The sequence below is a fragment of the Aquarana catesbeiana genome, linkage group LG11, assembly GCF_042186555.1.
Source record: "Aquarana catesbeiana isolate 2022-GZ linkage group LG11, ASM4218655v1, whole genome shotgun sequence".
Classification (NCBI taxonomy): Eukaryota; Metazoa; Chordata; class Amphibia; order Anura; family Ranidae; genus Aquarana; species Aquarana catesbeiana.
The window spans coordinates 19621581-19649309 of NC_133334.1; the positions used below are offsets into that span (position 1 = coordinate 19621581).

At 46.7% G+C, this 27729-nt stretch overlaps 1 protein-coding gene across 2 annotated transcripts in view; it reads right to left on the reverse strand.

Annotated features, from left to right (window-relative positions):
- NELL1 (neural EGFL like 1) overlaps window positions 1-27729 on the reverse strand; it is a 1046888-nt gene that overhangs the window by 854577 nt on the left and 164582 nt on the right. For both annotated transcript variants that reach the window (XM_073604029.1, XM_073604030.1), the window contains exon 3: window positions 14991-15141. In XM_073604029.1, the coding sequence (XP_073460130.1) occupies window positions 14991-15141 (151 nt within the window). The remainder of the gene's footprint in view (window positions 1-14990; window positions 15142-27729) is intronic.

Sequence of the window (27729 nt, forward strand, 5' to 3'; positions counted from 1 at the left end):
AACGGGTTTTCGTTATTTCTGATATTTCCAGATTAACAAATTTAAACGAATTCGGAACTAAACAAATTGCACATGTCTACTAGCCTCCATAAGGGTCAGCAAGTCTACAGCCGGGGCTCCTGGGTGCAGGTCTACCTCTCCCCGGCCTCCAGCTCTGTATAGAGACTCCACTTTCTGGGTACATCTGTATAGGTGTGTTGTGTTTGGCTCCCATTCCCCATATACAATAGGGCTCCTTCCAACCTGGCCTATAACTGGGTGCTAACTCACCCAATACATCATTGCAGGAGGCTTCTAACTTAAAGGGGTCCTAGCACCTGATGACATTGTCTGCTGTAACCAGACACTATTCTGGCACAGAGCCACCTAGTGGCAGACTAGCTAGCTTCACCTGCCTACACACACACACTGCAGGCTCCTCCCTCCCTGTGACATTTTGATACCAGGAACTTTCTGGCAGCTGCTAATCAGATGCATGCAAAAAGTTTGAATCTAATCGGTGATCCAGGAAGCAGAGATGGAGAGGACGGTGGGCAGCACAAATTCCAGTAATAGACCCACCCACTTCACAGGTGGGGAACCCTTTGAAATCTGGCTGCGGAGGATTAAACAGATTTTATGTTTGCACAGTTGAACAGTTGAATCTTTTACTGGACAGATTTAGGATTTCACAGATTGATTTCACTGGTTTTCTATTTCATGACTTTTTTGATTGGCCGATCTTCTAAGTGAAGCTGCTGCTGGACATGTCGGAAGCCTTTCCATGGACATATTTTTCCTGCCCGTTATGTGTATACTAGTCCCAGATGAAAAGTACAAATTATACATAGTTAGGGAACAAAGCCTTGCTCTGGAGCTCTCTACTCACCGATCGCTTTGTATTTGAAGAGAAGAAGCCTGGGGAACATAAGAGGAGCGAGGCCACATTATCGGCCGAGATCATACCAAAGAGCAGCGTGTGATGTGCGGGGAACGGCTCTGCCCGTCTTCTGAAGGAATTATTTGTGCAAGCACAGGGGCTGTCCAGCTACAGACAATGGGGTATTAAGGTACACAGTCAGATGATTTACAGCCCAAAAATCCAACGGCCACAATAAAAGCCAACGTCTCCGAGCGGCATTGCCGCCAGCAGATGAAACGGTTGTCTAAAATTGCTGATATACGAGGGAATCTGATCAGAGCTGGCGATGGGTTCTATGGTGCCCTGTGCAACATTGTTACACGATTCCTCCAATGAAAAGAAACAAAAAAAAGACAGAAAAACATATTTTATTCAGGATCGATGAAACCTCGTGCCACTAGACCTGGCATCTCTGGCTTGAAGGCCAGAACCCAAACCTACGGAAAACCTGTTCAATAGCTGGTTGGTGGAGCTGAGGTCAAAATTTAGCCCTCCCGTTGGGTGAAGCAGTACACATGAAACGTAAAATGAACTGCATGTGGCCAGTTGTAGGTCAGATGCCGGCAGCAGGCAGTTATACATCTACTTGTATCATACACTATACAGCATAAAAGATTTTCTGTAGGTTGTCAACTGAACTGGACGTGTGAAACAGATCCGGAATAAAGCAGTGGTGAGCAACTTACTTGGTATAGGGGCCCTTGAATAACATCGCCAAAGGGCCGCATGCTGTATAACGTTCACTGGATATAATGCTATAGAAAACTGATGGGAGAATGTGGAAATACTACAGAAGAGGGTCAGAGGGGCTAAATATTTGTTACAGGAGATAGTCAGGCTGAGGAAACATTACAGGAGATGATCGAAAACTCAGGACAAGAAATGGTCAAAGACTGAGTACATGCTACGGGAGATGGTATAGAGGAAACGCTTCAGGAGATGGTCAGAGACTGAGAAAATGCTACAGGAGATGGTCAGAGACTGAGAACATGCTATAGGAGATGGTCAGAGACTGAGAACATGCTGCAGGAGATGGTCAGAGACTGAGAACATGCTGCAGGAGATGGTCAGAGACTGAGAACATGCTACAGGAGATGGTCAGAGACTGAGAACATGCTACAGGAGATGGTCAGAGACTGAGAACATGCTACAGGAGATGGTCAGAGACTGAGAACATGCTGCAGGAGATGGTCAGAGACTGAGAACATGCTACAGGGAGACGGTCAGAGAGTGAGAACATGCTACAGGAGATGGTCAGAGACTGAGAACATGCTACAGGAGATGGTCAGAGACTGAGAACATGCTACAGGAAAAAATTAAACCTAAGCGCCTCTGGATAACCAAAATATTCAAATAGATTGCACAACAGTACACCAGCTGCAGTAAGAAAAAATAGCTAAAAGCAAAAATGTACAATATAAAAAAATTCACTGCACTTAGTGTTAGGTAATTTCTTTCCTTCATTTCCATCCATCTATATGAGGCATTTCTTCTGCATGAGACATCAGCCAACAGACTTCTACAGGGGTATGCCCACACGCTTGCAAGACCACACTAGAGATAGTCTGAGCACATCTGCACACGGATACGTTACTAGGCACGAGCACCTTATATCATCACTTATTGGGACTGTATAAGATACAGTATCTCACAAAAGTAAGTACACCCCTCACATTTTTAAAAATATTTTCTTCTATCTTTTCATGTGACAACACTGAAGAAATGACACTTGTCTACAATGTAAAGTAGTGAGTGTACAGCTTGTATAACAGTGTAAATTTGCTGTCCCCTCAAAATAACTCAACACACATCCATTAATGTCTAAACTGCTGGCAACAAAAGTGAGTACACCCCTAAGTGAAAATGTCCAAATTGGGCCCAAAGTGTCAATATTTTGTGTGGCCACCATTATTTTCCAGCACTGCCTTAACCCTCTTGGGCACAGAGTTCACCAGAGCTTCACAGGTTGCCACTGGAGTCCTCTTCCCCTCCTCCATGACGACATCACGGAGCTGGTGGATGTTAGAGACCTTGCGCTTTTATACCTTCCGTTTGAGGATGCCCCACAGATGCTCAATAGGGTTTAGGTCTGGAGACATGCTTGGCCAGTCCATCACCGCTTGGCCAGTCCATCACCTTTACCCTCAGTTTCTTTAGCAAGGCAGTGGTCGTCTTGGAGGTGTGTTTGGGGTCGTTATCATGTTGGAATATTGCCCTGCTGCCCAGGAGCACAGTGGTGGCAACACAAGTGAGGGCGGGTTGTTCTTGTGGACCATCAGTTTTGGATGGTACATGAGATAATCAGAGACTGAGCACATGGCGCAGGAGATGTTCTGAGTGTGAGGGTATATAACATAAGATGGTCAAAGAACAGAGATGATCAGAGATGGCAGACATGCTACAGTAGATATTCTGAATCTGAGGGCATATTACATAAGATGGTGAGAGACTGAGGACATGCAACAGTACATGGTCAGACAATGAGGAAATGTTACAGGACACATTCTGAGTCTGAGGACATGCAACAGGAGATGGACAGAGATGGCAGACATGCTACAGGAGATGGTCAGAGACTGAGGACATGCTACTGGAGAAGGAGATAGTCAGAGATGGAGGACATGCTACAGGAGATGGTCAGAGACTGAGGACATGCTACTGGAGAAGGAGATAGTCAGAGATGGAGAACATGCTACAGGAGATGGTCAGAGACTGAGTACATGCTACTGGAGAAGGAGATAGTCAGAGATGGAGGGTATGCTACAGGAGGTGGTCAGAGACTGAGGACATGCTACTGGAGAGGGAGATAGTCAGAGATGGAGGACGTGCTACAGGAGATGGTCAGAGACTGAAGACATTGTAATGCAAATAGACAAATAAGCACACAGCCAAGGAAAGCGAAGGCCACTAGAGAAGCATCAAAGGATCGCTTGAAGTACTGTTAAAAAAAATCATTTATAAGGAGCTGAGGCTAAAAGTTGATGGTATTGAATCCATGTACAGGCTCTGCAGGGTATATGTGTGGATACAAAAGACCTCCTATACAGACTTATCTGTGAATTGCTCTAAAAGCCAATATATTTATATGTGCATGTAGCCATCTGGGTGAAATTCTACTTTAATCAATAAAAAAAATGGGTCTTTTCAGGTCCTAACCTTTAGATGGTGATTATCGGGTGAGGTATCTCCAGATGTCATCAGGTTATATTGCCATAATAAAGTCACACCTAATTGGGCAGATGTGTTCCCTTAAATAAAACCCATTTATCTTTCCACAACCGTTCTGTGACACAAGCAAAGCTGCTGGGATATGGAAGTCATATGGAGCCGATCGAACAGGTGACTGTAAGGGAATAGCGTGGCTGACACATCAAAATAAAGGAGCATACCATCACCAGAAGAGAAGAAGGAGGCCCAGAGGTGACTGGAGGTGATGTGGGATTCATTGGGGGGGGGGTCTCTCCACTGGTTAAGCTGTGGAATCTTTAAACAAATAAGATTGTAGTGGCAGAAACAAAAATGCAATTTAAAGCCTTCCCGGGTCTATACGCCTGGGGGAGAATCAGATTTCCCGAACATGTGACCACTCTGATTGGACGTTACATTGGTCATAAAATCAGGAGCCAGCGAGAGACCAAGGCCTGTCTATGGCAGCTCAGCCACTGTGCTGGGAGCGTGCATTGAGCGCACTACCAACACAGAGACCTTAACCATCCATTGGGGTATATGTGTGCAATTTGGGCATTAAAGCCCACCCTCTTTGCCCAGCGCACATACTGTATAAAATAAGTGGGCAGCAAGAAGCTGCAATTCAGGCTAAATAAATATTGTCCTAATCCATTTGTCACGTGTCTTCTTCTTGAATCCTCTTGTGCTGCCTTCATTTATTCCCTTCAGATCTATGCATTAATCCAGTTTAAAACGTTCCCTCTGGCCAGGAGCTTCCCTGAGAAGAGACCGGTCACTGCTGCTCTCTCTCCTTGTGCAAGGTGACTGGTCTTGTCTCCGCCCCTCCTGTACTTTTCTGCAGGAAGTCTATAGTGGGTGAAGCTTGATTGACCCCTCCCACAGCCCCTCCCACAGCTCTTCTCTCTGCACTGATTATGTACAGCCATGTTTCTCAACTCCAGTCCCCAAGTACCCCCAACAGGAGTGGCGGCCCGTCCACAGAGGGTGCATGGGCGCCGCCTCCCCTATCCATGGGCCCGGCCCCCTGATCTACATATCTACATATTGGATGCCTAGCGCTTTGGCAGAAGACACGTGGTGGAGGAAGCTGGAGGAGCGGACACCGTAGCCGCCGTAGCCGCTGCCCGCACTCCAGGAGAGGACACCATAGCCCCGCCACACGAGCGGGTGAGTGCTGGGCCAGACCACCCACAAGGGGGGGGGGGGTGCTGTGCCAAGCCGCCGGGGGGGGTGTGTATTGTTTGTTTGACGCCCCCCCCCCCCCCCAAAGAATAACCCACCAGCCGCCACTGCCAACAGGTCATGTTTTCAGGATTTCCCTCACATGAAACGGCTGTGGTAATTACTAAGGCAGTGAAACTGATCAAATCACCTGTACAAAATAATGGATAGCCTGAAAACATGACCCGTTGGGGGTACTTGAGCACTGGAGTTTAGAAACACTGATGTACAGCACAGAAATGGTGTCACCGCATTCGGTTCTTGACCAGAGAAACATCTCCCATTGTCCCCAACTCCAAATTTTTCAGTTTCATTATTTCATTTTGAGTGCCGGTTCACACTGCAGCGACGTCCGACATCGGATGTGATTCACATCGCACTGCTGTGCAAATCACATGCGATCCCTGTTGCGATGCGATTTTCAGCCATACAGATAATAGGGCTGAATCCGCGTCGCATTTGGACCAAATCCGCACAGGACCCTTTTTTTTTTTGGTCCGCAGCAGAATCGGATCGCGGGGGTGTTCACACCCGCGCTATATGATTCCTGTCCGAATCTGCAGATCGCACTGCGATATGCGAACTGATTTGGGGATGTCATTCACTTTTAATTGACACTCCCAGCAGCTGGCATAGGGCAGTGTGAAGAGACACGCGAGGCGGGGACCCGCAGTGGATCCGTAGGGGTCCCGCATCGCTGCAGTGTGAACATGCACTAAATCCTGAAGTCCTCGCCAAGCCTTAATTCAGGTCACCTTGTGCATTCTATCTTGATATAATTACCATCTATTACTCAAGGTCAGTTCCGCCTGCCCCTTTGTCTTCCAATTCCTATTGTATGTGGATTGTGTATATTTTACCTGTACTGATTATATATACAATCAGTAGTGGCCTGTGCATTGTGGGCACATGGGCGCCTCCCCCCCCCCCCCCTATCCATGCGCCCGGCCTCTTTCAGGACAGCGGTCGCATGAACTCCTATGACGGGGGCAGGAGGGTTTTTTTTTTTTTTGAAGTACCTGATTAGAGCCAGAGGCTCTAATAGGCTTCAAAAAAGGGTAGGCTCGGGGCGCAGAAAGTGCGCCTTCATCCCACCCAATTGTGTGACCATAGTGAATGTATATTCGCTATTTTCACACCGCATTGCCTCCCCGCCAATCTAGAGGCAGGTCAGTGAGACCTGTTTCCTGATTGGCCAAAGCACCAGGCATCCCTATTGGATACTCAGTGCTTTGGCGGAAGTGGGACAGAGCGGAGGAAGCTGACTGGAGAGAAGACGCCGGAGAAGAGGACACCCGGTAAGCGCCGGTCCTCCTGCATGGGGTGTCCCGCGATCCATCCACGGGGGGAGGGGGGTTTGAGTGGGGTGCCCTGCGATCTAGGGGTGTCAGTGTTTGATGGGCACAGTGGCTGCAATTGATGGCACAGTTGCAGCATTTGTTGGCACAGTGGCAGCATTTGAGGGCACAGTGGCAGCATTTGATGGGCACAGTGGCAGCATTTGATGGGCACAGTGGCAGCGTTTGATGGGCACAGTGGCAGCGTTTGATGGCACAGTGGCTGTTTTTGATGGCACAGTGGCTGTTTTTGATGGGCACAGTGGCAGCATTTGATGGCACAGTGGTTGTGTTTGATGGCACAGTGGCAGCAATTGAAGGCACAGTGGCTGCATTTGATGGGCACAGTGGCAGCATTTGATGGCACAGTGGTTGTGTTTGATGGCACAGTGGCAGCAATTGAAGGCACAGTGGCTGCATTTGATGGGCACAGTGGCAGCGTTTGATGGCACAGTGGCTGTTTTTGATGGCACAGTGGCTGTATTTGAGGGCAGAGTGGCAGCGTTTAATGGGCACAGGGACTGCATTTGATGGCACAGTGGCTGTGTTTGATGGGACAATGGCTGCGATTGATAGCACAGCAGCAGCATTTGAGGGCACAGTGGCAGCATTTGATGGCACAGTGGCTGCATTTGATGGGCACAGTGGCAGCGTTTGATGGTACAGTGGCTGTTTTTGATGGCACAGTGGCTGTTTTTGATGGCACAGTGGCAGCATTTGAGGGCACAGTGGCTGCATTTGATGGGCACAGTGGCAGCGTTTGATGGTACAGTGGCTGTTTTTGATGGCACAGTGGCTGTTTTTGATGGCACAGTGGCTGCATTTAAGGGCACAGTGGCAGCGTTTGATGGCACATAGGCTGCATTTGAGGGCACAGTGGCTGTAATTGATGATTTTATATATTTGTATAGTGTATGGCCATCTTTATACAAGTGCATAGGAGGGAGTGGACAGAAACCTTCCCACATGCGTTTTTTTTTTTTTGCAAGGTGGGGAGGCGTTTTGGAGCATTTTTACTCATCACACATAGGGGAGCCCACCCACCTGAATGGGCCACCCTACACGCAGCAATCGTCCCAAAGAAGCTTCAGAACATTTTTTTTTTAAGAGCGGAGCTTGGTGCGTTTTTTAGTGCGATTTTTAGTGCAGCGCACTTCTGAACTGCAAGGAAATGCACAGATACGAATGGAGCCTCGTTGTTCTTGTGTTATCGCACCAATTTCACTTTCAGGCCCAATTCGCATCTAGCATCGTGGGGATCGAACGTTTTGTGTCTCGTTTTTTCCTGTGACACGCATGGGGCAGCCCGTTGATTTCATTTGGCTGCTTACATGTGGTTAATGGGACATTATGGCGTTTTTTTGGGTTGCGTGTTTTTTACTGTGCGTTTTGCGGCATTTGCCTCTCATTTTCTCACATGGCAAAATGTGGGGTTGCTTCTGCGTTTAGTGTGCTGTTACCAATTAATGGTACTGAAAGCGCAACTAGTAATTTTTGGGTGCATAAACATGGCCATACACTATACAATCTGATTGTGTATTTAGTGAGAAGGGTGATCACTGATTGATTGCATTTCATTTAAAAAACATGCAGCTGGGAATGGGAGGGTGGATGATGTAGGGTGTGTGCTAATGAGGTCATCTGGTCAACTCCTTCCTGTGTCATAACCTTTAGTCTGATCAGGAAGAAGACATTACTAATGGAAACATCTGGAAACATGGATTAGGACAAAAAAAGTAAGTGACTGTAGATTTAATGGAAAGCTTTGATATTTTTGCAAAAAAAAAAGTACATGAATGCTATATTGGTGCATAGGGGAGCTGGAAATTAGAAAAAAAAAAGTGTACAAGAGGCGAACTTACTCTTTAATGCTGCACCCGTTTTGGTTGACTGTCGCTGTGCCCAATCCATGCATATACCATAGGTGTGGGCAGCTCATTATATTAGGGTGTTTATTATTATTTTTTACAATATTGTTTTTGAATAATTTTTTTACAATTTTTGTAGAAGCCCCATTGGGGAGGGCTTTGGTGAAATATCAGGAGTCTAAACTCCATGTCTCACTTTTGAGACAGAGAAAGGGACAGAAGACAGAGATTGCCCAGTCTCTTTCTCCGCAGCCTCAGCACAGGACAGTAAATGAGAGGGAAGTGTGCTGAGCGGCCTCCCATTCATGCACAAACTGCAGCATAGTAAATACAGTTTACTATGCTGCAGTTATAAAGGAACACAGGAGCAATTGGTACCGAGCCATATTGACATATTTACCCCCCCCCCCCCACTCTGCATCCTGAAACATCCCCCTGTGTGCCTGCAGCAGCATCTGGTGGGAGACAAGAGGGAAGCCGGCAGCACTGTGTGTGTGTGCAGGGGGCGGGGCAACAGGGGGAATCTGTAGCCTATGGAGTGATTAGGGTGTGCCCGGGAACGCCCTCTGTGCACGCCTATGTCCTTACTATTTTTCCCCATACTTTGTTTCTTAGTTTCTTCAGGCCCTGATGAAGTGGCAGTAGACAGCCCCCTAAACCTGTTGGCTTTCTATATACAAATTGTGTTTGGACTTGAATATTTTGGTGTGAGGCTTCAATTCTAAATTGATCAACCCCCTTTAGGATAGAGCAGGGGGGTCTCAAACTGGTGGCCCTCCAGCTGTTGCAAAACTACAATTCCCATGAGGCATTGCAAGGCTGACAGTTCCAAGCATGACTCCCACAGGCAGAGGCATGGTGGGACTTGTAGTCTCGCAACAGTTGGAGGGCTGCCAGTTTGAGACCCCTGGGCTGGAGCATGTATGTCAAGGTCAAGTCTAAGGATGGGCCGCAAATGCAGTTGCACCTTAACCTGTGTGTAGGCAGGTGGAGACTGCAGTATATCCTCCAACCTGAAGGTGGCAATGTGCCATTTCTTCAGGCTGCCATCTTGGCATCCCGTTGAGGATCAACTGTTCCCTGCTATGGGCTCAAGGCAGCCATCTTGGCAAAGTCAGCAGGATGACAGATCCCTCATCCCCCCAGTGATGGGTGTAGCGAAAGGGACGACCATGGTGCCTTGTAAATAGATAGCCTATTCTTTCCCACCTGAACAAGTACCTCTCCCTAATGCTACTTCTATGCTCTCCCTAACTATTGGGGGCTCTGTCCCCATCTTACGCCCACACTATGCAGAATTTCTTATTTATATAATTCTGTGTCGAGATGGCCGCCCAAATCTTGCAGGATTTCAGTATCCACTAAAATATGCCATAAGAGAAAAACTCACCCAAGCTCAATCGCTATATAGTAAAGTTGGTGTGTAGAGTAGTCGGTGCTCTGGCTAAGTAAGCTCACAAAAGATCCATAGAAAATACAGTCCGGCAACTCGACAGCTTCTCCATAGAAAATATTTATTTAGGCATTACAGCAATGACATCATCCAAAAAATGACGTGTTTCGGCCTTAGGCCTTCATTAAACGCTTTGATGAAGGCCTAAGGCCGAAACGCGTCAGAGTTTTAGATTATGTCATTGCTGTAATGCTTAAATAAATATTTTCTAAGGAGAACCTGTCGAGTTGCCGGCCTGTACTTTCAATAAAATATGCCATCCTCCCCAATATGGTTGCCTGGAGCCCATATTAGGGAACAATCAGCGGGGCTCCTGCCATCATGAAGAAACAGCATATTGCCACTTTTCGGTCTGAGGATATACTGCACCTCTACCCACCTACACATGACTCTGATGGATATAAATGGTAGTTGAAGACATTTTATAAACTTTGGTCATCTAATGATGACAGGCAGTAGGTAGGGCAGCAACTGTCAGACCACCAGGGGCCTGACATCCTCTGCGAGGTAAGTCTAATTGAGACAGCAAGAAAAACCTTTCATAGGAAAGCTGACCTATTTGTAATCATTTAAGAAGAAGATACAAATTCTTGCATGAAGGTAGTAACTGATTCGTTTAATACTATGGATAGATTTGCTGGAGAATTTATTGATAATCAGCCTGCTGAGATCAGCTCGATCCATTATACCTAATCATCAGGATTCTACTCCATCATGGCGCATCAATTCTTCTCATAGAAAAACTCAGCCAGAGCTGCAGAGAAATGACTGCAATGAAACTGACAGGTGACCCGTGAAAGGACTACAGACCCTCAGCACACAACGGGAAGAAAGTGAAGGAGAGTTCATGTGTGTCATGGACTTCCATCAGGAAGATGGCTGCAGAGAGGAATGGCAATTCCCCCGCTGACAGGGATCAGCACCCTCCGTACACCAGGTGACATGTTTTTTTTTATGTAAAGAGGGGTTGTGACCGACAAGCTTAAGTTCCCTTAAAAACTTAAAAACTGATATCATACATATGATTGCTACACACGCCAGTTTGTGAGAAGTGTTACCACCGAGGTCAAGCTCAGGCAGGTAATAGAACTGTGCAGGCTTTCTTAGGAAGTATTTACTGTATATTTCCATCATATTTGACTTGTTTAATCAAAGAGGTCCAATTATGCCTCCAAACACCTTGTCATATCAACAGGTGACCTCAAATGCTGTCTTTTAGCTTCTGAATGCGAAATACCAGGATCTTGGGAAAGCTGAGCAAGGGGTATATCTTCATGGGATTTGGGATCCTAAACTTTCGGAGGAACCCTGAAAAAAATCATGAAGGATCCTATAAGAAAGATCCCATGAGAAGCGTTCAATGAGAAGGTTCTCAAGTGTAGGGTCCCATGAGAAGGATCCCATGAGAAGGATCCTGTAAGGAAGATCCCATGAGAAGGATTTGATGAGAAGAATCCCATAAGAAGGATCCCATGAGAAGGATCCATTGAGAAGAATTCCAAGAGAGGAGACCCAAGAGAAGGATCCCATGAAAAGGATGCCAAGAAAGAGAACCCAAGAGAAGGATCCCATGAGAAGGATCCTGTAAGGAGGATCCCATGAGAAGGATTTGATGAGAAGAATCTCATAAGAAGGATCCCATGAGAAGGATCCATTGAGAAGAATTCCAAGAGAGGAGACCCAAGAGAAGGATCCCATGAAAAGGATCCCAAGAAAGAGAACCCAAGAGAAGGATCCCATGAGAAGGATCCTGTAAGAAAGATCCCATGAGAAGGATTCCAAGAGAGTTAACCCAAGAGAAGGATCCCACGAGAAGGATCCCATAAGAAGGATCCCAAGAGAAGGATCCCAAGAGAAGGATCCCATGAGAAGGATCCCAAGAGAAGGATCCCATGAAAAGGATCTAATTTAAAGTCATCCTTGTCCAGCTAAACCTGTAGGACATTGTTCTTTCTATGATTTTTTTTAATAGCTTTCAACTTCCATTTTTAAATCAGGGGTAAAGGGACACTAGGTACAGTAAAAGATTTCAGCCTTATACAGCAAACACAGATGTACAGTTTATACAAGACTTTAAAGGGAAACTTCACCCCTATTGCAATTGTTTCCCCCTCTTACACTGTCTGCTGGGTTAACCTCAAAAACCCACTAACACTCCAGCAAAACACTCCAACCTTGTGTAAGTCACTGGCACATCACATTGCACCACCCTGGCTCCCACGTGCCATGGTGCATGCATAGTGCAGTAGGTAATTATACGGTGTGTGAGCAGTGTAGCTTAGATTACCCAAAGCTTCCTGGCATGCATGACATTAGTATCCCAGGAGGCTTTGGGTGGGGGGAGGGACATCAGCCAGTAGGGCAGGGCCATGACCCACAAAAATGTTTATTTTCTGATGGGGTGGGGAAAGAGGAAAATGACGACAAGCCATTACAGAGAGTGATGGTATGCTTTAAAGATACCAATCTTTAAAGATAATCAATCTATTCTATTCTAACATGACTGGCAGACAACTAATTTTGTATCTATTCAAAAGAAGGGTAACAAGGCACAAGATGGCAATTACAGGCCAGTGAGTTTAACATGTGTTTTAGTCAAGTTAATGGAATCGCCCCTCAAAAGAAGGATCATTGATCACTTAATAAAAATACAACCTGCTGGACCCAAAGCATCATGGCTTTAGTGAGGGCAGATCATGTCAGACTCATTATTTTACTATATCACTAATGCGTTGGACTAGGGTGTTGCAGCTTTATATATATATATATATATATATATATATATATATATATATATATATATATATATATATATATATATAAACCCATGCCTTTATAGAGTTGTTGGATGAGAAAGCCTGGCTCATTCCAATTCATCCCGAAGTTGTTCAGTAGGGTTGAGGTCATGTCTCTGAGTCCCTCCACATCAAGCCATGTCTTAAGGCTGGATGTACACCTAAGCATTTTTAGTGCTTTTTGCATTTTGCAGATTTGCACTACAGTCCATTTACCATGGTTTCCTATGGAACACGCTCTTTAGTGCAAATCTGCAAAATGCAAAAAGCACTAAAAAATGCTTAGGTGTGAATCCAGCCTTATGGAGATATTGGATGAGAATACCTAAATCATTTCAATTATCCCCAATGGTGTTCAGTAGGGTTGAGGTCAGGGCTCTGTGCAGGACACTCAAGTTCCTCCACATCAAACTGGTCAGACCATGTCCTTATGGACATGCTGGATCAGAAGACCTTCGTTTTTCTAATTCATCCCAAAGATGTTCAGTAAAGTTGATGTCATGGCTTTCGAGTTCCTCCTCATTATTGTGGCCAAACAATGTCTTTATGTAGATTTTGAATGAGAAGACTTGGCTCATTCCAATTCATTCCAAAGGTGTTCAGTAGGTTTGAGGTCAGTCTTCTGTGCAGGACACTCAAGTTCCTCCACATCAAGCTGGTCAAACTATGTCTTTATGGACATGCTGGATCAAACACCTGGCTTTTTCCAATTCACCCCAAAGATGTTCAGTATGACTGAGATCATGGCTTTGAGTTCCTCCACATCAATGTGGCCAAATCATGTCTTTATGTAGATGTTGCATGAGAAGACCTGGCTCATTCCAATTCATCCCAAAGGTGTTCAGTAGGTTTGAGGTCAGTCTTCTGTGCAGGACACTCAAGTTCCTCCACATCAAGCTGGTCAAACTATGTCTTTATGGACATGCTGGATCAAACACCTGGCTTTTTCCAATTCACCCCAAAGATGTTCAGTATGACTGAGATCATGGCTTTGAGTTCCTCCACATCAATGTGGCCAAACCATGTCTCTATGTAGATGCTGCATGAGAAGACCTGGCTCATTCCAATTCATTCCAAAGGTGTTCAATACGTAGGTTTGAGGTCAAGGTTCTGTGCAGGACACTCAAATTCCTCCACATCAAGCTAGTCAAACCATATCTTTATGAACATGCTGGATCAAACTCTTAGCATTTTTCCAATTCATCCCAAAGATGTTCAGGGTGGTTGAGATCATAACGCCATCCATTGTTTATTCAAACTGATTTTAATGTGTTAAGCCACACTCCCATGTCCCTACCCCATATTCTGATAAAATCTGAATAATGTACCTTTTGGATTGTTTGTAAGACCCATTTCTTGTAAAATCTCAGTAAAAATATGGTAAAAGAAAAGAAATCATAACTTTGAGTTCATGGTCATCAAACTGGTCAAACCAAGACTTTATGGAGATGTTAGATGAGAAGAGCTGACTCATTTCAATTTATTCCAGGGGTGTTCAGTAGGGTTGAGGTTAAGGCTCTGTACAGAACAACCAAGTTCCTTAACACCAAACTGGTCAATCTATGTCCTTATGGAGCTGGCTTTGTACAGTACACAGGAAAACAGTCATGCTGAAACAGAAAAGGGTCTTCACTGCACTATCACTACAAGGTTGAAAGAGCACAACTGTCCACAATGTCATCGTATAAAATGTTTTAACAATACAATTCAATGGAAACACCTGACCTCCATTATTTGGAGGGGACTTCAAACGCTATTGGCCATACAATGTAGCAAAATAGTAACAGAAAAAGGAAAAAAAAATCAGAAAAAGACAACAATAATCTGTATAATAACTCAAGATGTTATTTTAGGAAACACACAGCCTGGTAGAGCCCAGAGGAGGCCCTCTGGATAGTTGGGATAATCATCCAGAAGATACACAATAGATTTCCTCTTTTGTTGCTGCCAAACAGAACAATATTAACCGATTCCCAGCCAGGCAGAGCAGCCGGCGAGATCGATGACCTTCCATTCTCCGCAGAATTGACACCCCGCCGGCCTGCTCTATTCGCCGTCACTTTGTGTTACATTGTCGCGGTGGGGTGCCTGCGTTACACTCCAGTTGTCTGTCGTTCTCATTGTAGGAGGCAGATGACATTTAGGAGACAGAGAGGAGGGGGGGGAGGGAAGGGTGGAGGAGGACGGAAGGGGGAGGAGGGGAAGAGGAGGGGGGGGACATTCTCTTACCTGTGCTCCATCTCTCGTATGGAGAGGATGACCCCGGATGAGGAGGACCTTTGCTGGATGGAGGCCAGGAAGGTGAATTCACTCTTGTTCCTGAAAAGCTGGATCACCTTCTCGCTGGTGTGCGGTGCCGCGTGAATCTCCCGCTCCACATCTAGGAAGAGGAAGAATATCATAAGACTTCATCCAAAAAAAAAAAAAAAATAAAACATTAAAAGCACAAACTGGATGACCAAACTCTGCTTTATTTGTACGTTTTGATTTGCTTTATATCTGACCTCCGGCCTTCCCTCCAGTCTTGCACAGTTGTACCGGCTCCTCTCCTGGACTGAAATGGCTTCCTCTGATTTCACTGCACACTGTGAGCTTCTCACATTGTGCATTAGTCATATACAGCCTTATTTCTTTGGTGGAGGATGTCCAGCCTCATTTATCCCGTTCCTTCGCAGCCTGACTGTCCCTCTTCCCCCTCCCCTGGCCCTCTCCCTTCATTTCATAGGGGTGCCCAGGGGGTGTGGCAGGTGTGGGCACAACCTAATCAATGATGCGGTGCCAATTCCCCTTACTGCCTGAGCTCTCCCCCCCCCCCCTGTTGCCCCCCCTGCCCTGCAGTGCTGCTGGCTTCCCTTCTCTCCTCTCCCCCTGGCTGCTGCAGGGGATGTTTCAAGATGGAGAGCTGGGGGGGGGGGGGGGGAGAGGCTAGTAAATATGTAATTTACCAGCCCCTTCCTTTTTTAAATGAACACAGTGATCACACTCACCCACTGTGTCCATGCACAACTGAAGCATAGTAAACTTTGTTTACTATGCATCCATTTGTGAATGAACAAGAAGATACTCCGCGAAGAGTACTGCCCATTTATTTACTGTCCAGTGCAGCTGAGGCTGCAGAGAAAGGCATGTATGTTTGAGCTTTGGGGTGCACACTTTAATGCAATAGGCTCAGCATCACATAGGGGCATTAACTAGGGTGGTCTGCATGCAAATGAAACCTGCTTAGGAACTTAGTCCTCCAGACTGACCCCAATCCCTGAAGGCATGTTAGTATTTGTATAACTCCTGCTGTAAATATAATATTTAAAAAAATAAAGTAGTAAAAAACAAAAATAAAAACTACTGACACCGTCCACTGCTCTACTGACACCGTCCACTGCTCTACTGACACCGTCCACTGCTCTACTGACACCGTCCACTGCTCTACTGACACCATCCACTGCTCTACTGACACCGTCCACTGCTCTACTGACACCATCCTCTGCTGACACCGTCCACTGCTCTACTGACACCGTCCACTGCTCTACTGACACCGTCCACTGCTCTACTGACACCGTCCACTGCTCTACTGACACCGTCCACTGCTCTACTGACACCATCCACTGCTCTACTGACACCGTCCACTGCTCTACTGACACCATCCACTGCTCTACTGACACCGTCCACTGCTCTACTGACACCATCCACTGCTCTACTGACACCGTACACTGCTCTACTGACACCGCCCACTGCTCTACTGACACCGTCCACTGCTCTACTGACACCATCCACTGCTCTACTGACACCATCCACTGCCCTACTGACACCATACACTGCTCTACTGACACCGTCCTCTGCCCTACTGACACCATCCACTGCCCTACTGACACCATACACTGCTCTACTGACACCGTCCACTGCTCTACTGACACCATCCACTGCCCTACTGACACCATACACTGCTCTACTGACACCGTCCACTGCTCTACTGACACCATCCACTGCTCTACTGACACCATACACTGCTCTACTGACACCGTCCACTGCTCTACTGACACCATCCACTGCTCTACTGACACCGTCCACTGCTCTACTGACACCATCCACTGCTCTACTGACACCGTACACTGCTCTACTGACACCGCCCACTGCTCTACTGACACCGCCCACTGCTCTACTGACACCGTCCACTGCTCTACTGACACCGTCCACTGCTCTACTGACACCATCCACTGCCCTACTGACACCATACACTGCTCTACTGACACCGTCCTCTGCCCTACTGACACCATCCACTGCCCTACTGACACCATACACTGCTCTACTGACACCGTCCACTGCTCTACTGACACCATCCACTGCCCTACTGACACCATACACTGCTCTACTGACACCGTCCACTGCTCTACTGACACCATCCACTGCCCTACTGACACCATACACTGCTCTACTGACACCGTCCACTGCTCTACTGACACCATCCACTGCTCTACTAACACCGTCCACTGCTCTACTGACACCATCCACTGCCCTACTGACACCGTACACTGCTCTACTGACACCATCCACTGCCCTACTGACACCGTCCACTGCTCTACTGACACCATCCACTGCCCTACTGACACCGTACACTGCTCTACTGACACCGTCCTCTGCCCTACTGACACCGTCCACTGCTCTACTGACACCGTCCACTGCTCTACCGACACCAATCTCTGCCCTACTGACACCGTCCTCTGCCCTACTGACACCGTCCACTGCTCTACTGACACCGTCCACTGCTCTACCGACACCAATCTCTGCCCTACTGACACCGTCCACTGCTCTACTGACACCATCCACTGCTCTACTGACACCATCCACTGCTCTACTGACACCGTCCTCTGCTCTACTGACACCATCCACTGCTCTACTGACACCGTCCTCTGCCCTACTGACACCGTCCTCTGCTCTATTGACACCGTCCACTGCTCTACTGACACCGTCCACTGCTCTACTGACACCGTCCACTGCTCTACTGACACCGTCCACTGCTCTACTGACACCGTCCACTGCTGACACCGTCCACTGCACTACTGACACCGTCCACTGCCCTACTGACACCGTCCACTGCCCCACTGACACCGTCCACTGCCCCACTGACACCGTCCACTGCCCTACCGACACCATCCACTGCCCTACCGACACCGTCCACTGCCCTACTGACACCGTCCACTGCCCTACTGACACCGTCCACTGCCCTACTGACACCGTCCACTGCCCTACTGACACCGTCCACTGCTCTACTGACACCGTCCTCTGCTCTACTGACACCGTCCACTGCTCTACTGACACCGTCCACTGCCCTACTGACACCGTCCTCTGCTCTACTGACACCATCCTCTGCTCTACTGACACCGTCCACTGCTCTACTGACACCGTCCACTGCTCTACTGACACCATCCACTGCACTACTGACACCGTCCACTGCTCTACTGACACCGTCCACTGCTCTACTGACACCGTCCACTGCTCTACTGACACCATCCACTGCACTACTGACACCGTCCACTGCTCTACTGACACCGTCCACTGCTCTACTGACACCGTCCACTGCTCTACTGACACCATCCTCTGCTGACACCGTCCACTGCTCTACTGACACCGTCCACTGCTCTACTGACACCATCCTCTGCTGACACCGTCCACTGCTCTACTGACACCGTCCACTGCTCTACTGACACCGTCCACTGCCCTACTGACACCGTCCACTGCCCTACTGACACCGTCCACTGCCCTACTGACACCGTCCACTGCCCTACTGACACCGTCCACTGCCCTACTGACACCGTCCACTGCTCTACTGACACCGTCCTCTGCTCTACTGACACCGTCCACTGCTCTACTGACACCGTCCACTGCCCTACTGACACCGTCCTCTGCTCTACTGACACCATCCTCTGCTCTACTGACACCGTCCACTGCTCTACTGACACCGTCCACTGCTCTACTGACACCATCCACTGCACTACTGACACCGTCCACTGCTCTACTGACACCGTCCACTGCTCTACTGACACCGTCCACTGCTCTACTGACACCATCCTCTGCTGACACCGTCCACTGCTCTACTGACACCGTCCACTGCTCTACTGACACCATCCTCTGCTGACACCGTCCACTGCTCTACTGACACCGTCCACTGCTCTACTGACACCGTCCACTGCTCTACTGACACCGTCCACTGCTCTACTGACACCGTCAGTATATATACACATGCATACAGTATGTGTTTGAGCTTTGGGGTGCACACCTATGCCAGTCACCCTGCACAAGGAGAGAGAGCAGAGATGTGGGAGGGGCTCAGTGAGCTCCACCCACCACAGAAACCTACAGAAGGGGGCGGAGATAATACCTGTCACTCTGCACAAGGAGAGAGAGCAGAGGTGTGGGAGGGGCCCAGCAGACTCCACCCACTACAGAAAACTACAGGAGGGAGGCAGAGACCAGACCAGTCCCCCCTGCACAAGGAGAGAGAGCAGCAGTGATTGGTCTTTATTACAGGAAGGAAAAGTCTCACACTGGATTACTACACAGATCTGGAATAAATGTACAAAGCTCACCGAGATCCAAGAATAATACACATGACCGATGGATTTAGATGATATTTACTTAGATATTTATTAGATCAGCTTTAAGAGTAACTCCACATGTGTTGAGAAAAAAAAACCCTCCCCTCTGGGTGATCTATGTACATTGCAGGGATTTTAACCACTTGACAACTGGGCACTTAAACCCCCCTGGTGACCAGACCAATTTTTAGCTTTCAGCGCTCTCACACTTTGAATGACAATTACTCAGTCATGTAATACTGTACCCAAATGATTTTTTTGTCCTTTTTTTCATACAAGTAGAGCTTTCTTTTGGTGGTATTGATCACCTCTGGGTTTTTTATTTTTTGCGTTATAAATGAAAAAAAGACCGAAAATTTTGAAAAAAAAAACCCAAATTTTTCTTTGTTTCTGTGACAAAATTTTGCAAATTATTAATTTTTCTTCATAAATTTTGGCCACAATTTATACTGCTACATATCTTTGGTAAAAATAACCCAAATTAGTGGATATTATTTGGTCTTTGTGAAAGTCAGAGGGGGTTATTTACAAAAGGCAAATCCACTTTGCACTACAAGTGCAAACTACAATTGCAAAGTGCACTTGGAGGTGCAGTCACTGTAGATCCGACGGGGACATGCAAGGAAAATAAAAAAACTGCATTTTAGCTTGCATATGATTGGATGATAAAATCAGCAGAGCTTCCCCTCATTTCAGATCTACCCCTCAGATTTAGAGCGACTGCACTTCCAAGTGCACTTTCAGTGCAATTTCAAGTGCACTTTGCACTTGTAGTTTGCACTTGTAGTGCAAAGTGGATTTGCCTTTCGTAAATAACCCACAGAGAGTCCACAAGCTGTGGTGCAAATCATAAAAAAATGATCACATCTGATGAACTGGTGGCCTCATCTCATTTCTTGCGACCGTATAACAAGTCAGGAAAGTACAAATTCACCCCAAATGACCCCTTTTTTGAAAGTAGACATTCCAAGGTATTTAGTAAGATGCATGTTGAGGTTTTTGATGTTGTCATTTTTTCCCACAATTCTTTGCAAAATTATGTTGTTTTTTTTGTTTGTTTGTTTTTTTTTCCACAAAATTGTCATTGTAATAAGTTATTTCCCTCACATGACATGTGTATACCACAAATGACACCCCAAAATACATTCTTCTACTCCTCCTAAGTATGGCGATACCACATGTGTGAGACTTTTACACAGCCTGGCCACATAGAGAGGCCCAACATGCAGGGAGCTCCATAGGTGTTCTAGGAGCATAAATTATATATCTAACTTGTTGACTACCTATTACACTTTTATTGGTACAAATATACAGATATACAGAAATATGATAATGTTCACATATGACAAAGGAAAATAAAATTTATGAAAATACTGGTGTGAGTTTCGAATGTATATTAGTGCAGTCTTCCACCTGGGCCAAGGTGGAAGACTGCACGAATATACATTCGAAACTCACACCAGTATTTTCATAAATTTTATTTTCCTTTGTCATATGTGAACATTATCATATTTCTGTATATTTGTACCAATAAAATTGTTTTTTGTTACTCCATTGCCTTTAAAGTCCCACCAATCTTTTGAGGGGTTATCCTTTTTTCCTTATACCAGGGATGGTGGCAACCTATATGACCTATTTGGATGGTATCCTTTTTTTTATATTACACTTTTGAAGGCCCTCGAGTACCAGGACAATGACATGTGACACTGATGTGACACTGATGACAGATGGCACTGATACGTGGCACTGATGGCACATGACACTGATGACAGATGGCACTAATACGTGGAACTGATGACAGATGGCACTGATGACAGATGGCACTAATATGTGGCACTGATGACACGTGGCACTGATGACAGATGGCACTAATACATGGCACTGATGACAGATGGCACTAATATGTGGCACTGATGACACGTGGCACTGATGACAGATGGCACTAATATGTGGCACTGATGACACGTGGCGCTGATGACAGATGGCACTAATACGTGGCACTGATGACAGATGGCACTAATATGTGGCACTGATGACAGATGGCACAAATACGTGGCACTGATGACAGATGGCACTAATATGTGGCACTGATGACAGATGGCACTGATACGTGGCACTGATGACAGATGGCAATAATATGTGGCACTGATGACAGATGGCACTGATACGTGGCACTGATGACACGTGACACTGATAACGGGTGGCACATGACACTGACAGGTGGCACTGATGACAGATGGCACTGATATATGGCACTGATGACATGTGACACTGACAGGTGGCACTGGGGAAGGATGGCGATGGGGACAGATGGTACTGATAGGTTGCACTGTTTTGTGTTAGTGTAACTGATTTTTTTTCACTCCCGCTGCGGCACGGAAGCAGTCTCTGTGTGAGGAGGGAGAGCTGGCAATGAGAGATGATCTCATATGTTTACATATGAGATCATCTCTCATTGGACACTCAAATCGAGTGCTAAATGGCCGCTGTGATTGGCCATTTAGCACGATCTGTGATTGGCTGTGTCCGAGGGACACGGCCAACACAGATTTCCCCCGCCGTGCGCCCGCGGCGGCGCACAGGGGGAATGTAAACAGGAGGACATCCAGGGACGCCCTCCCGGCAATTGAGCGCCGCGCTGTAGCCGTCTTTCAGCTATAGCGCAGGAGCAAGGTAGTTAACAAACTTTGTTGCAGATTCCGACCTTTTGGTATTCTGAAGAAATCCCTGTGTGTGTTGTCTGTGTCCATGAATGTGAATGGGAGTGACTTTATAATGATCAATTAGCTGCTGCACCTGCAGGGCTCTAATGAGGAAAGTGGCAGGGTCTGCATCCCTTTAGATGTGATTTCCCTATTAGGAGTATCTCACCAAAGATGACATTTTTTGTTGCAGGGGATGCCTAAAATCTGACTTATATCTTAGTGCAGACTTCTGGGAGAATCAGTGAGCCAATCACACAAGCAGGAAATGACATTTCTTGGGGGGGGGGGACATTCTGTATACCAGTACACAACACCTCCAGGTGGTCATAAGGCTTTCTACATCTAAAAGTCAAAGGATGATCATGACAAACAGACGACTGGCATTTTCAGAACAGGAGGTCAGCAATGGCAGCCCACCTACAAAGCAGAGCTGTTCTCGTAATTCTATGAGTGATCCAATAAATAGTAGTATGAATAGGAAAGGATAGAAAGAATCTTGAAAAAGTTCCATCGATTCGGCCTGTTTCATCGGAAGGAACAAGGCGGATTTGCAGGGATTCGGTTACGCGGTTGCCCGTGCGTTCTCTCGGAATTAACATTCGGCGCCCTGTGCCGTTATTGGATTGGCTCTCTCATCCCTGGCGCCCCTCCACGGAGAGTAAATCTCTGTCAGTCACATTAGATCAGCAAAAATCCTGCATAATCCTCGGGAACAACAGCAGAACCCAATCAAAGTTCTACCTAATCCACCGAGCACTGACAAAGCCATCACTGATACTCCCTCCAACAAATACATCGGGGGGGGGGGGAGTCATCCCGTGGTGTAGATCCTATGGAAATGCCCAATTTATACGGTGAGCATGCATGGGGGATGGGGAACTGACCGCGAGAAGCGGGAACATCTAATCTTGGGGCATCAAAGTCTCTTCTGTCATTTTAGAACATTTGCTGTAATTGTTTGATATTCACAGTCTCTCTTTATTGATACTCTTTTAACCTTTTCACTGCCATGGGGTGTTTCTTTTGTACACATGTTTAAAAAATAATTTACAGAAATATTTCTGCAGCATTGAAGGTCCCAATGAGCACAGTGGCCTTCATCATCCATAAATGGAAGAAGTTTGGAACCACCAGGAATCTTCTTAGAGCAGGCCGCCCGGCCAAACTGAGTGATCGGGGGGAGAAGGGCCTTAGTCAGAGAGGTGACCAAGAACCCGATGGTCACTCTGACAGAGCTGTAGCATTTCTCTGTGGAGAGAAGAGAACCTTCCAGAAGAACAACCATCTCTGCAGCACTCCACCGTTTAGGCCTGTATGGTAGAGTGGACAGACGGAAGCTACCCCTCAGTAAAAGGCACATGACAGCCCACCTGGAGTCTTCCAAAAGGCACCTGAAGGATTCTCAGACCATGAGAAACTAAATTCTTTGGTCTGATGAAACAAAGATTGAACTCTTTGGTCTGAATGGCAAGTGTCATGTCTGGAGGAAACCAGGCACCGCTCATCATCTGGCCAATACCATCACCTGGCCACTACCATCACCTGGCCAATAACATCCCCCAAAAATTTCACATATTTTATGAAAAAGCATAGAATAAAATAGTGGTAGTTCCAATTTTTTATGTTACACAATATTAGCGCAAAGGTCTAGGAAATGCAAAATTTCAGTAAAAAATATACTAAAGTACTAGAGTTACGCAATAAATTATCCACATTTTTTGGGTCAAATTGAAAAGATAAGGTTGTGCCTCATTGTAGGCACGGTGTTATTTGGATGGTGAGCTGTACTGGTTTTCCGCCAGGCATATCATTTGGTGTTGAGGCCAAATCATTAAATTTTTGTCTCATCTGACCAGCTTAAATGCACCTTGAAGATTCTGAGGCCATATGGAAAAAGCTGTTATGGTCAGATGAGACTAAAATGTAATGATTTGGCCTCAACACCAAATGATATGCCTGGCGGAAATCCAATACAGCTCACCATCCAAATACCACCATTCCTACAGTAAAGCATGGGGGGTGATAATATCCTGTTATGGGGCTGGTATTATCCTGTTATGGGGGTGGTAATATCCCGTTTAGGGGGGTGGTAGGGTTCAAAATTGAGTTGGCCCACCCTTTGCAGCTATAACAGCTTCAACTCTTTTGGGAAGGCTGTCCACGAGGTTTAGGAGTGTGTCTATGGGAATGTTTTACTGTTCTTCCAGAAGAGAATTTGTGAGGTCAGGCACTGATGTTGGACGAGAAGGCCTGGCTCACAGTCTCTGCTCTAATTCATCCCAAAGGGATCTGCTTGACTGTGCAGGCCAGTCAAGCTCCTCCACCCCAAACTCGCTCATCCATGTCTTGGAACAGGAAGGGGCCATCTCCAAACTGTTCTAACAAAGTTGGGAGCATGAAATTGTCGAATATGTCTTGGTATGCCGACACCTTGAGAGTTCCCTTCACTGGAACTAAGGGGCCAAGCCCAACCCCTGAAAAACAATCCCCACACCATAATCCCCCCTTCACCAAATGATTTGGACCAGTGCACAAACAAGATCCACCAATACATGGATGAGCGAGTTTGGGGAGGAGGAACTTGATTGGCCTGCACAAGAGTCCTGACCTCAACCCGATAGAACACATTTGTGGTGAATTAGAGCGGAGACTGCGAGCCAGGCCTTCTCGTCCAACATCAGTCCCTGACCTCACAAATGCTCTTCTGGAAGAATGGTCAAACATTCCCATAGACACACTCCTAAACCTTGTGGACGGCCTTCCCAGAAGATTTGAAGCTGTTATAGCTGCAAAGGGTGGGCCAACTCAATATTGAACCCTACAGACTAAGACTGGGATGCCATTAAAATTCATGTGTGTGTAAAGGCAGGCGTGTATTTAGTCTATATATACTTTTTTCTTTTTTTATATATTGTATCTTTTTCTATGTGCACAACAAGTCCACACAGCAAGAGACAGGAACAATGCAATCTGCAGGCTAGAAAGGTGCTTTTGGCTACCATGATGGTCACATGATCGCAAACCACACTAATTGGTTTAGTTATACTTACGGCTGTCAGTGACTTTGCAGTCACAGAACTTGAAGCACGTACAGCTGCATGCTTCACAGCTGTAATGTATGTTAATGTTCTCTCAGCACAGGGAGCTGTGCCTGAGGACATTCATCTACAGATTTCACACGCCAAGTGGTTAAACACGCAAGTTCATTGTAAGATTAGCATATGAAAAAAAGGCTGAGAGATGTGGGCGAAAGCTGGAGAGAAATATAGCATCTCTGAAGGATATTGTTGAATATATATAAAAAAAAAATCCCTGTTTCTAGCACAAATCCCTTCCACACAAATCATCCTTCTTAGCACAAATACCCCCCAAATCATCCCTACTATCACACATCCCCCCTCCCAAATCACCCCTTCTAGCAGAACCACCCCCCCCTTAATCCCGCACCTAGCCCAAAGCCTCCCCCCCAAAACAAATCCCAAGATCACCCCTCCCAATCTGACAGTCCCAATGTAGGAGTGCTGCAGTGGCAGGAGTGTTGAGCTGGAGGGGAGAGAGAGCACAGCCTACACCTCCACCTGGAGTTCTCCTTCTCTCCAGATTTAGCTTGTCAGAAGTAGTGATGCTGCTGTCACTACTCCTGTCAGCTTGTAGCGGCAGGAACTCTCCTTACTGCATCCCCCCCCCCACCTCAAATGATACCAGCGCTCAAGGCAGCCACCCATCCTGCTTTCCCAACTAGTCCCAGCCCTGGGTAGGGGTAAATAGTGAAAATTGCATGCCTTGCTAAAAACTGATATCAGAATCCTGCTTTATGCAGTAGTGTCCCTGACCTAAACTTAGTCAACCAGGGCGTGGATTGATAGCTTTCTTCAGGTCTTCGCTAAGCTCAGTGTTATTGTTTGCTTCTGTCTGCTGTTGAAGAATGTCCCTGGCAATAGTTTAAAAAGATACAAAGAACTGAGCTATAAATACTGATGTCTCCCTGGTCAACTACTAAAAGGTTTATTACCAGTGATGCATGCTGGGGCAGGATATAGATATTTGAGGAAACCTCTCTTCCTCCCAAGCTTTGTCTAGAGAGGGTGTGTTGCTGAGGTTCTTGTTCCCCCAGGCTTGCTGTCTGGGGAGGGTGTGCTGTCCTACCAAGAGGTCCAAGTTCAGGACCTGAAGCCTCTTATTGTCCTTCTGAAGGGTCTATCCAGGAGAAATGGAAAAGGGTTTTAATCACCTTGTGTCAGGTCACCTGAGGCCAGGTGACAGATGCACACCGTTGGGGTTAGGAGCGCACCGCTAAGGTTGCGGACCCTTCGGCTGACTGCTGTGGATTGAGCTCCGGGTGGTTCAGGCAAGCAGCTCCACCTGAACACTGACATGGACCAAACAGGAAGCTAGAGCGAATCCCCAGGGCATGGAATCCAAGAGCCAGCAGGTTTTCACCAGAGCCTCTAGTGGTGAGGATGGATTTGGATGCAGATGACTCCAGGTCACGGCCCCCAGGGTCTTTCAGCTCCGGCTCACAGACTGGCTCTGGTGGACAGAGCGCAAGCAGCAGTACAGGGTTAAACACAGCATGGTCAGGAGAACAAGCCAAGGTCGAGGCAACTAGCAGACAGGGATGGTCAGGAAGGCACGCCAAGATCGGGGTCACTAGCAAACAGGAATGGTCAGGACACGCCAAGGTTGGTACAGAGATAAACATACAGCAGGACGCCACACCAGAAGCCTAAACACAAACTTTGCTCGGCAAAGCTGGCTTGCAGTGCACGGGGTAAATAGTGTTTCCTGCTGAGAGGCTGGGATGGAGCCATGCTGGGAACTCATACTTAAACGATCAGGTGTGAGGGCACGCTCTCTAAAGCTGGGACACAGAGCTGAGACGTAAGCAGACACTCAGACCATAAAACATTACTGACATTCATGACACCTGGATTGGAGCACCAGGGATGAAGAGTGTCCTGGAGAAAGAAACTACTGCCAGTGGACTGTTCTGATGGCTCATCCAAGGAGTTCTGCACTACAATCTGCATTGTACATAACGTGGGGCTGGCTTAAAGGTCCCTTTTCTGTATTGACTGTTAGTAGAGGTACAAAGTGTCAATTTCTTTGGTCTTGTCCGGTATGCTGTGCCCTCACCCCTCTAGAGGAGTTCAGGGGCCTAAACTCTGTTAAACTCCCTTAAAGTGACTGGCGTCCAATTTCTTCCACCCTACAAAGAGTCGAGGATTCCACTCTAAGGTGAAAAGTAAAGTAGGAAGCAAGGAGCGCCCAGTTTAAAAAAAAAAAGGGAATTGAAAGGTAGGTTTCAAGGTGTTTATTAAAAGTTACAAGTACATCAAGACGACCTGTTTTGGGGGATATACATTTGCAAGTTAGCAGAGATCAGACTGAGTGCCTGCTGAGGTTGAAGGTGCAGCAAAGTCTGATACCTCCACAAAATATATCAGGCATGGGAACCTCTCCCATTTATTAGAAGGCAGCACCAGCCCTGAGGAAGGGGGAGTCCTTTCCTCCGAAACGCATTGGCTTGATGCACTTGTTGCAACTTTCAATAAACACCGTTTAACCTACCTTTAAATTTGCATTTTTTTTGGACACTAGGTGCTCCTTCCTTCCTACTTTTCCAAGTCTACATGTGGAAACGACCATAAGGCTGTACTAAAAAGGCAGCAG